The sequence below is a fragment of the Drosophila tropicalis genome, unplaced genomic scaffold (assembly GCF_018151085.1).
Source record: "Drosophila tropicalis isolate 14030-0801.00 unplaced genomic scaffold, ASM1815108v1 contig_761, whole genome shotgun sequence".
Lineage (NCBI taxonomy): Eukaryota > Metazoa > Arthropoda > Insecta > Diptera > Drosophilidae > Drosophila > Drosophila tropicalis.
Genome location: NW_027173249.1, coordinates 81,163 through 93,401, shown reverse-complemented (window position 1 = coordinate 93,401; position 12,239 = coordinate 81,163). Strand labels below are relative to the sequence as shown.

Sequence of the window (12,239 nt, the reverse complement as noted above, 5' to 3'; positions counted from 1 at the left end):
TAGAGCTTGATATCCAAGAAAAACTCAATTGGAAATAGGAAACTTCACTTTAATAGACTTTGTCAACTTTTCATTTTAATCACTTCAACTTGAAAAGTAGTCGAATTCCCTGTGTGATCAGCTAATGGACACAAATTTATTTTAACTACATTCAGTTCTAAGAATATATTTCGTACGAAAAATTCAAAGGACATATGTATGTAATAATTATTCGGTAGTTACAGACTAGGTTTTGCTTTCTGATTTTGTATGCTTCACCGCCTAAACTTCTGATTTGTCATCTCAATTCTTATGCTTCTGTGTGGAATCAAAGGATTCAGAGACTGTTGTGATAAGGAAAAAAAATTGCTAAATTCTGATTATGATTAAATCGAAAGGTTTTATCATTTAAATCGACATTATTCTGGGTTTTGGTCTTAGTTTCGTGCATAGTCTTGAAATTTCATTTATTTTATTTTGCTGTGTGTGTATGTCTGGGTATTTGTGCCGTTTCGTTTTTATTTCGCACTTAATTAAAAATCTTTTTCTGCTGACGTGCCACACGCAAGTTGTCGTTTCCGTCCGGTCTTAGGACGCGGTATCGGGCTCCCCCCCCCACCCCCCACCACCCCCATCGACATCATTCATTGCATTTTGCGCACTTACAGTTTATTTAGCAACATTTACAACTAAAGAGAAAAAAAACCAATGTAATATACCAACTATTTCAAAGAAGACACCAAAACGGGGTTGCACTGTGGATTTTGGGTTAATTTTTGCTTAGCATGCCTTGAAAATTGTTGCATTGACCTCATAATGGCAAAGTCGCTTTCTTGTAACGCCATCGTGCGGGTTTAGTGAAAAGACTGTTCCTTCCAGTGAGTAGAGGGTATTCGGATGATACATGAACTTAAGCAGAGCGGTATCCGGGGGTACTTGTATAACGTTCATTGCATAATTGCCCACCTTGAGGGGGCATGCCAGGCTCATATTGCTGCCGCCTTTGGTTAGCATTATCTTGGCCACATTGTTCCAGGCTGTCACATGTCGTATGTATTTCCAAAACTCGCAAGTTTTTGTTGTTGAATTGTATAGGACACGTGGCAGCTCCGGTCGATCCGAATTGGTCCGCTTCTTACTGGGGTGTTGCAACAGCACCAGATGCCATAATGGTATGGGCACCTCTTGTCGCACATAGGTCATTGATGACATTGAATTGTTATTCGTATGCATTTTGAAATCCAAGCCGTAGTTGGGTGTATCCCAAGAGCGAGTCCCAAGAATTTTCATCGTATAGCAATACTGAAAATTGGAAAAAAAATGAATTTCTTGTAGTATACAATGGATTTTGTATAAAAAAATGATATAGATCAGTCCCGGACTAAACTTTGTTGGTTTGCTGCAATCAATAAACCAAAGTATAAGTTTTCAAAAGTAAAGACATGAATGAAAATCTACCAATAATCATTATTTTTTTAATTACTTCAAACACTAACAAATTAGATCTTCATGAAGTTAACGTTCATAGTTTTTGCCATTTTTGTAATGCTTGTATAATTTGATACAAAAAATTAACAGTATTAAAAAAATATTACTTTCAAAACTCGGTTAAAATTTGGCAAAGTTTCTAAAAGTTTTTAGAAATTAAAAGCGCGGCCAAAGTGCGGGGCGTGTAGCATTTGCTAATCCGGCACTGATACAGATAATATATTGGACAAATTTCAGATAAGCGTCAACAGCGGCATGATGTCATACATATTTTAGAAAAATGTGGACTAGTTTTAGACAGGCATGATTTCTGTGGATCTAACTTAACTTTGATTTTTACTTTTTGTGAATTCTTTGTCCGTAGCTTACTTTTTCACATTCTTTTACTATAGGAGGATAATAAGATTTTGAGGCATAATACTCGAAGTGCTAGAGTATTGAAATTTTACATGCACATTAATAGGAATTAAAAACGAATTTTGATTTGTGTTTGCAATCGGAATTTATACCCTGGAATTTTCTCTTCGACCATAGTGTGTGTGATATTCAATAAGCTTTTTTCTTTAAGTTTTCAAATTTTGCAGTGGTTTTCGTGTGTGAAACATTTTACTCCCTTATTGGGAGACTGTTTCACATTGTATGAAGGATTAACCTACCTGATTGCTAAGATGAAATATTCCAGAAACTATGAAAATCCGCAACAGAGATCGATTTGGTCTCATGATGGCTTCCCATTGACTAAATTGGGCAAAATGAATCAATATGGCAGGTTAAATTTTTGTCATTGTTCATCAATATATCTAAATGATTATTTAAGTGATATTGTTGCCAAGTTAATAACTCAACTTTCACTGAGCTGTTGTTGTTGGTTTTTACTTTGTCAACTAATTGTTAAATAATTACAAATAAAGCCAGCAAATAGCTTAAAATTGTAAAATGTAATTACTGAAACTTGTGACCTTTTACCCAAAGGGAAGTTCAAATAAACAAAGCGCGTGAGAGCGTCAATTGGAAAAAGGGGTGGTATGTGTGTGTGTGTGTAAAAGGGCGAGTTTGAGTTGTTAGCTCTGAAGGGTATATTTGCTTAGGTTTACTGTTAGAAGCAAAAGTTAATTTCACTTAGCCCAGAAGCTGGGCCTTTGTTATGGTTAAAGTTTTATTGTTTATATATCTAATTACATTTCATCCTCTCCCTTTCACATTCATGCTAATGCTGTCTATCTCTGTCTCTCCATTTCTATTGCTATTTTTGTCTCTGTTTTTATGTATTTGGTACTCCTCTTTCTCTTTGTTGTGCTGACAGTTGTCACATTCTAAGGAAGATTTCCGTTACACTTTTTTCCTCCTCCATTTTTTCTATCTATTTTGTTTCCTTTTCTTTTTGTTCGTACACGCATACATACATATATGTATTTCCGTTAACCAGTTCCGTTTCCGGTTGCCGACCAAGACCTCTTTTGTCACTCACAACTGGCCTGTATTTGTATGTATACATACGCTATGCTGCAACTCGTGTCCGCATATCCTTTTCCATCCTTTTCAATTTTTATGTTCATTTTTTAAGTCATTTTCTAGCAATAATATTTACATTCCCCTTTCCTTATACCAACTTTAACCATTTATCAGCTCGAAGGCAATTTGTTTGCCAACAATATTTAAAAATTGACAAAAATCTGAATTAAAGAATCTTATATCTTAAATATTTTGAAGCCACTTTAGAATACTAATATCAATTATTGGGGAAGATTCAAATGTGGCTTTGATGCTTACAGTTAAAAGAAATAAGTTTACTAAATTTGGCTTAATCTTTATTTTTGATTGTTAAATAATATCAAGTCTTGAGTAGTCGATAAACACCAAACAGAGAAATTATTTCTTTAATGTGTTGAAACTTCGTTAATTCCATAGAAAGTTAAATTTTTGGTTTTAAATTAGTTTTATCCGATTCCAAAGACAATTCGTAGAAAATTTAAGCATCGATGTCTCCGACTAAATAGCAGAATGTTAATTTAAACATTTAGGCCACTTGTCGCCATTTCAGTAAAGGAACAAGAAACCAAACTTGATCTATTACAACATTTCATGTTCTTGTTTATTTATTTAATGCTTTTCGTTTAAGTCTGAAATCTATTTCTTTGATTTACACGACGTGTGCTTAGTTTCTCTTGCTAGTTTAATGCAACTCAAATTTGAACACCATGACTAGCAGGATGTTGAGTGAGTGGGGGCCTTGAACGTTTTATGATTGCACTTTTAAGCAATAAAATAAAAAGGCAGCCGAAGCCACAACTCCAGGGGCTTAACGGGCTATGGGGCCAGTGGCACAGGGACACCATTGCACAGTGGGTATATGGTCTCGATTTAGTCTTAAATTTAAGGTAAATTTCCCAGTTAAATTTTAAATAATATAAATATTAAACATGTGTTGAGTCCAGAATTTCATTCAATGTAGTCACAAAGTATTGAATACTAAAGATGCAATATTTGTTTTTATTGTTATTATATATTTAATTACATTTTTAAATGTAAAGTATTAAAATGTATGAGTGGGTTAGTGCTAAGTGTCCCATTCGGATTCTGGATAAGTTAATAGAATAGTAGAATAGTGAAAAGATTGGACCCATTCCATATTTCAAGGAGAAGAAATCTGATTCTATATGCATCTACATACATATACATGTTTGCATGAATGTGAAATAAAAAGAAGGTAGAATCCTTCAATGTTATGATATGTTTTCTGAAGATTTTATTGATTTATTGACCTGAAAAGAACTAAAAATTACAAAAAGGCGGGGCTGGATGCTAAAATGTTTCTTTCTTAAAGCCTGAATTGGGGCGTGTCCAAACATATTTGACCATCCTTCATATACACACATACAAATAAGCGCAACCACTGTGCATCGTTGTCATTCTAGCCGCCGTCAACTCCATAGTGTCGTCAGTGTTTGCAATGAGACTTCACACCATGAAACTGAAGCTGAAACTTTAATAACCTCAAAATGGGCAAACGAATGACGGCTTGGTGATGGGGGACAACAACACTTGCAATAAAATGGCTGCTTGTCGTAAAAAATGGCCGTCAGGCGGGGCGCGGGTACAAAATAAAATGAAGAAAGTAAGTCGTCGCCCCGACTTGGGTTCACCATGCACTTTTCTGGGACGGTAGGGAAGATGTCAAATATTTCGCATTTTAACTATATGCATACCTCACCAGCTTAAATGTACTTACTCATATGCTTTGTTGCTTCATCTTGTAAGGTGTTTGTATGAATAGACAGACGAACATGACTAGATCATCTCAGCTGATGATCCTGATTAGGCATTAGGTATCGGATAAGCTTCCGTCTGCACTTTAATATACTGTTTACTCTATAATAATAAACATGAGAGCCAAGCCCCAGCTAAGTTGATGGCTGTCAACGCGTCGCCATTGCATTGTCGCCCACAATATCTGAAAACTTCACTGGAACACCCATTGCTGTCATTTCTTGTTTGGACTATCTCATCACATGATTGTTACCCATTGCTAAGATAGAAAGCCATCAATATAGTTTGAGTTAACTAATAATATACTTAATTAGCAGCAAGAATGCATCAATAGTAATCGATGGTTGAAAACCAGGAATCTCAAAATGATTAAAACATTGCCACCAGAAGTATTTAAAAAACCAGAGGGCCGGGGCTAACTTCGACCGCGTCAAAGTTTGTATACCCTTGCAACTTTTTTGGTAACTCTTTCCTTACCTATTAGCCATCAATGTGGAAAAACGTTTTATCTAAAAAGGATTATGCTTGCGAAAGAAAGGCCTACAATCAAAGGAAATAACGAAGATATTGATCAAAGTCACTGTTTTCCACCGATCGTTCCTATGGGAGCTATATGATATAGTCACCCGATCTTTATCAAATTCGGCACAGTCATTAACATATATATTAAATTAAGAAATGTTTAATTTAAAAGCAATCGCGTTAAAAGTAAGGAAGTTATTTACAAAAGTCACTGTTTTCGACCAATCGTTCCTATGGGAGCTATATGATATAGTCACCCGATCTTGATCAAATTTGGCATAGTCGCTTATAGGCGTAGTAAACTCTCTAATATTAAGTTTCACGACAATAGCTCAGAAAATAACGAAGGTATTGAGAAAGTCACTGTTCGTGACTTGGCCGTTTGTATGGGAGCTATATGATATAGTCACCCGATCTTGATCAAATTTGGCATAGTCGCTTATAGGCGTAGTAAACTCTTTAATATTAAGTTTCACGATAATAGCATAGAAAATAACGAAGTTATTGAGAAAAGTCACTGTTCGTGACTTTGGGGTTTGTATGGGAGCTATATGATATAGTGGTCCGATCCGGCTGAATCCGAGATATACAACGCCTGCAGTATATACAAGCCTACGTGCAAAATTTCAGCTCTGTAGCTCTTACGGTCTAGGAGGAGTTTGCGTTGATCCAGACGGACGGACGGACGGACGGACGGACGGACGGACGGACGGACGGACGGACGGACGGACGGACATGGCTAGTTGAACTCGTCTCGTCGTGCTGATCAAGAATATATATACTTTGTATGGTCGGAGATGCTTCGTTCTATGCGTTGCACACTTCTGACCAAAATTAATATACCCTTTTTGCAAGGGTATAATAATGATTTGGAATCCAATATCCACTTAAATTTATGTATATATATAAACACATATAGTTAGTTAAATTTACATGCACTTTATTAAGTTTATTAAGTTCTTACTTTGGAATGTATAAATGAAATTAGGTGGAATAATTAATGTCAACTGCATTCAGGATTTCGTAAATCCAGTTCAGAAGTCAGCGCTTGCTCAAACGCATTCTTATATATAATCTCGTGTAATTGCATATTTGCTTTTAAAATTAATATTATTCTCATACCCACACGTATATTCTTATATACGAGAAAGAAAGTGAGATAGGCACTTACCCATAATTATCTTCATTATCATCTTTCGTTGGCCTCGAATATTTTTCTTCTTTTGCCTCTTGCTCTCGTTATTCTCAAATATGATTACTTATACGCCATGTATGAGTCGGCCACTTCATTACAGCGAGACTCCTGTTATTGTTTAAATCCCATAGCTTATGCCGAGTGAATCCCGCTGCGTCCCTTCGTTTCAACACAGACAAAACACTACCCATCAATCTCTGACTAAATACATGGGTCCTATGCAAAACTCGTACACGTACTCGATCCAAGGGACAGCACAATGTGAAATACTCGTAAATTTCATTTAATCACTCGGACCTCCGACTTTGATGTAGTACACAAAAAAAGAACAGTGAATATAAAACTTAGTTAGGCCCAGAAGTGTGTATACCCATGTACGTGGCCATTATACTGCTAAGTATTTTTTGCTTTTCTTTTCCCTCCACGAAAATTTATTGGCACTAGGAGCGATGAGGCAAGGTGGCAAATTAGGTCAACAACACAGTCTGAATACACGCAACATGTGGAAGGCCAACGAAATTCGGGACTGGAACCAAAGTAAACGATTCGAAATGAAACCAAAACGAATACGGAAACAGACGAAAAAAGCTAACCAAGGTTAACTTGAGATAAAAGCATAAGAGCCTGTTGCTGGTACTAAAAATTTATGTTAAAATTAATTGCTTCAAGTCCCCCCAGGCCTTACGGACAAGTTAGCGACTTCCATCATCATCATTATCAATTCGAAGCCCCAAATAGCTCGTGGGACATTAAGTCAATTGGTCTCTCCTCTCGCTCTCTTTCTCGCTCTTGCCTCAGAACATAAAAACTAGCTTAACTATCTACAGACAATGCAAAAATAAAGAAATTAAATAATTGTTATTATCAGAATGGAACATAGTTGTGTAAACTTTCTTATAACCTTCGGCTTGGACGAAAACTTTTTGAATTCTAACCTGGGATCCTTGGACTTGAGCCCGGGTCCTGGTTGTTTAGTTGCCCACTTGGATGGGCCACTTAGACAACTCATCTGAAATTTTTAGGCAACTTTGATTCTGTATTTTAATGTGACAAAAAGAAGTTTCCAGATGAATAAAAATTAATTATGGCTGACAAACCTTTAAAATATTTCTACATATTTTTTTTGTGAGAGATTTTCAATATATATAATTGAATTATTTTAGTCCATTCAGTTGGCAGATTTAATGAGGAATCTTTTTTGTTTGTAAATTTTTGCTCTCGCATTCGTAATATTTGTGTAATTAAAATTGAATTAAATTTAATATTAAATTCGTTGTAAAGTAACGCTTATATGACACTAATTGGTAATTGTAAACAGAACGGACAACGCAATAACACTATTTTGATTCCGATTTAGAGCACATTATACAGTGCATATATGTACAAACATACATATGTATATAATATGCTCTAAATCGAAATACAGCAAAATAATTTTAAATGATGTGCTAATATGGTATGTGTGTGTGTGTTCGTGTGTTTGTGTGTGTATGTACAGAGCCATGAATAAATAAATTAAATTAAAAATGCAACTGTCCTTTCGTCTCCGTTCTGCGTTATGACCTATTCCCCATCCGACTTCCCAACCTTCGCATTTCTTCCCCCATTCACTTTTCAGCATTGCGTTGCCTGGTTGATGTTTTGTTTATTACTTATTCATTATAATTATTACGCACTTATATCGGCATATAACCTCAGTGACCAGAGTGAAGCGATCTCTCGGCTCAACTCTTGACCCGGAAATTTTGTTTGTCTTTCTCTGGTTCCCCCGCTCCGCACCACTCCACGTGGCAGGCTTTTAATGCGTCAAATTAATATTGCATACTTTCGTGCGTTGCCCATTAACATAGAGTCCGGATATGGGCTGTATAACCATGGGCTAACCAAGCGAGGGCGACCGACCATGAATTAAAATAAACAATATAACCAAATCAACTGGCAACTTTATTTGTTGATTAAAAAAAGCCGTATTAATATCTGCATTGCTTTTAAATCGAATGTTTGCTAATTAATTGTAATTTGTGTAATTTAATTATGCACACAATCCAAAACACAATGTATGCTAGTTGTTTCCTAAATGTAAATATTTTTTTATTTAATTGGTTTTTTCTAAAAATATGTACATAAATCCAACTTGGGAATCTATTGTCGATTTTACTACATCTTTTATGTGTGGAGTTGACGTTTTCCAAACTGTTCTGATCTCAACCCACATGCATCCTTTATTTTGTCGGTTTTTTTGTCCTTCTCTCTAGTACTTGCTCCCATTCGTCCTGCCTGCGCCTCTGTTGAAGTTTTGTCTTCAAAATGAATTACAACTCAATTTGCGGCAGGGCACACACACTCAACTGTCAACTTCAATGATTCATTTGCCTGTTGCTTACCTCTAACCCTGTTGGCAAGGCAATAAAATACTGCAACTCACACAGTTAACACACACACACACACACACACACACACACACTACCAAAAAAGCGGTATATTTATTAAGCAAAACAAAACGCAAAAAAAGGAAAAATAAGCAGAAAAGTTGTCTTGCAAGTTTGTTTGCTGTTTTGTTTTTCTTCTTTCTTTTTTTTTGTCGTATACTTTTCTTTTTTCAATTTATTGTTGATATCAATTTTTGTCTTTATACTCTCGCAAATGGGTGTATTACTTTTGTCAGAAGTGTGCAACGCTTCTCAGACCATATAAAGTATATATATTCTTGATCAGCACAACGAGACGAGCTCATTTAGCCTTGTCCGTCCGTCTGGGTAAACGCAAACCCCCTCCTAGACCATTAAAGCTAGAGCTAGAGAGCTAATTTTGGATTTAGCTTGTATATACTGCACAGTTTGTACATATATCTCGGACGAAGCCGGATCGGACCACTATATCATATAGCTCCCTAAAAAACGGCAAAAGTTAAAGTCATGTGACTTTTCACAATTACTTTAATGTTTTCTAAGCTATTGTCATAAAATTTGGGAGTCTAATATAACTCTAAACGAATGCGCCAAATTTGATGGAGATCGGATATATGTACATATACCTAGTATGTAGTATCATATGGCACCCATAGCAAGGACCCAAAACAGTGACTTTTATCAATATTTTTGGGATTATTGTCGCCATTTTGTCAGTTCAATGTACTTGTTAATAACTGTGCTAAATTTGATCAAAATAGGATAACTATATGTTATAGCTGTCATATAGGTACACATTCGATAAAGCGCCGTATAGGCCGTTCTTTTGCGAACTTTAGAGTTTTTATAGAAAACGTTTTCCCACTTTGACGGGTTAGTGAAGAGTAACACTAACATTTGAAAGAGTATACACACTTCGGCGTGGCCGAAATGAGACCCGGCTGTTTTGTTATGTCAGCCGGAATAAAGTTTTTTAGTCAGTGTGTTGCCATTTCTCTAATTTTGGTGCTGCATACTTTTGGGCAACACCAAATCAAATAATGAAACTTGTTGCCAAACAAATTGTAAATAAATAAAAGTTTCTTCTTATTGTTGCAAAATTCATTAAAGAATTTTTATACGATGCCTTTTTACCTACTATCCGTTTGTTGTTGCTCTGTTTACTGTTCGTTGGCAATGCCATAAATCCCTTTATAATGCATATAAATCGGTAGGCAAGTAAAAGTTTGCCAACGTTTCGTTTCGTTTGGTTCCGTTTAGTTTAGTTTAGTTACGTTACTTCAGCAAAACGACAAACTTCTTCCTACACTGGCCAACATAATTTGCAATTAGATTGTGCCAGTTGTTTTTGGGCTGCTGTGCGGGGAACAATTTTTCCACTTGATTATGCACTCAAACTGTTGTTTATGTTTATGGAAATTACCTCCCTCTTTCAATTTCTCCTGTTTATATATGTGTGTGTGTGTGTGTGTATCTCGGCGTGTCTCTCTAATACCATTTTGTTTGCTCGACCGGATTATCCTTATTTTATGCGCTTAATTGTTGTTTGGCTTTGCGTTTGTCTCAGTGTTTTTGTTTTCCGTATTTTGTCCTCGTGATGCTTCTGTCTCTGTCTCTGTATTTCTCAGCCCCATCTCTTTTTCTCTCCACTGTGCTTCCGCTTTAACGTGGCTTCCGTTTCTCATGTTATTGAAAGTGAAAGAAAAACAAACAATTTATGTAGAGAAGATGGTGACAACCACGGCCAAGTGTTGATGGCTTTTCTAAAGTTCTTTCTCTCCATTGTTATATCAAAAATTTGCATTTCAGTTCTTGAAAGAAAAGTGAAGAAAAGTGTTATTATTAAAGTATTATGGCACACGTTACAGATCTCTTATAAAGCTTTTATTTAAAACGGTTAAGTTTGTAAATTAAATCATATGGCATGCAATCAATACCTGATTATAATGAAAGATTCTAAATTTAAATATTACCTTGGTTATACCAATTCGTAAGAGCCTTTGATTGCCAAAAAGAAGAAGAGAAAGTGGACGAATTCCTTTGATTTACAACGTATGAAGAACATTTGGTAGAAATATTACGATTATACCCATCCTATATCTTTGTATGCAACGAAAAGAAGAAAGCATCTCTGACTATATAGTACAATATATGTTTGTATATACATATATATTTATTCTTGAACCGTCCCTTCTGCTGGATCAACAAAAACTCGTCCTAGACTTCTATTCTATTGCATTGGATTGGGATACAAGAGGATATATAGACCTCTATAGGACTTCATAGGAACAATCGGTCAAACACAGTGACATTTCATAATAACTTCTTCTTCTAAGCGATTGTCATAGATTCAATTAGATCTAAGTAGAATAACTATGTAATATTTTGCATATGTTCTATTCTGATGCTTGTTGGCAAGGAAAGAGTAACAGAAGCACTTTCAAGGGTATACAAAAGGCCAAGCCCTCTGGTTTTTATATGCTTTTGCATGCTTTATAGGACGGCAATCTTTTGTCATTAAAATTCTTTGAAATCGGTTGATTGATATTATGTATAATAGCATGGAAGACTATAATAAAACTCTAACAAATTCAACATATATTAGATTTAGCTCAAACTTTATGAAAAAATTATGTTAACCTTTGGAAAGTTTCCTTAATTTTTGCTGTTTATTTTCTTTTTTCCCCTTTTTGTATACATATGTGGTTGAGCCCCAACTCAATGCAACCAAGACTCATGTTGAGTTGCTCATTATCTTGGTCTCTATAGATTTCGCCCAAGGAGGAAAAGTGATGGGGAAGGGTGCAGGAAGCGAAGAGCATTGATGGTTGGGGGTGGTGCCGCTGTGTGTATTGTTGGCTTACATTTCTATGTCTATTAATGGAAAAAGTTTGTCTTGCTTTTCACGTCTCCGCCGCAGCAAAAGCCTTTTGCTACTGCTGATTGCATTGCCCGTTTGGTCTTTCAATAGATATTACAATAAACTGCGGCTCATTGTTATTTATGATACATGCAGCTCATTGTTATTTATGCAGCCATCTTTTTTAAGCCCTAGCATTTGCAATAAGTGCATTTGGCAGTATTCAATACACTGAGTTTAACCCAACGATGGTTACGGATAAAAACGATTTTCGTTTTGGCACACAGTTGACTTGATCAAACTAATGCAATTGACTAGATGAGGCATAGCCGTAATTTTTGAAATCAATAAAATTCACAACAATAACAAAACGGCAAACATTTTATGATTTTGTGTGACTTTCAGCTATTCCGACATCTTGCCAAATCCATTAGTAGTTTTTATAAAATTTGTGATCCTTACACACACACGCACACAAAAAAAAAATATATATATACACATATATATGAATATTATCAGA

General features: G+C 35.6%; 2 protein-coding genes across 7 annotated transcripts in view; one reads left to right on the top strand and one right to left on the bottom strand.

Annotated features, from left to right (window-relative positions):
- The window catches only part of rdgA (retinal degeneration A), a 112,289-nt gene that overhangs the window by 55,228 nt on the left and 44,822 nt on the right, over positions 1-12,239 (top strand). The window lies entirely within an intron of this gene.
- The window catches only part of LOC137579691 (uncharacterized), a 29,694-nt gene continuing 18,096 nt past the window's right edge, over positions 642-12,239 (bottom strand). Inside the window, exon 2 of the mRNA XM_068293463.1 lies at positions 642-1,281. Within this exon, the coding sequence (XP_068149564.1) occupies positions 760-1,281 (522 nt within the window). The 3' untranslated portion in view covers positions 642-759. The remainder of the gene's footprint in view (positions 1,282-12,239) is intronic.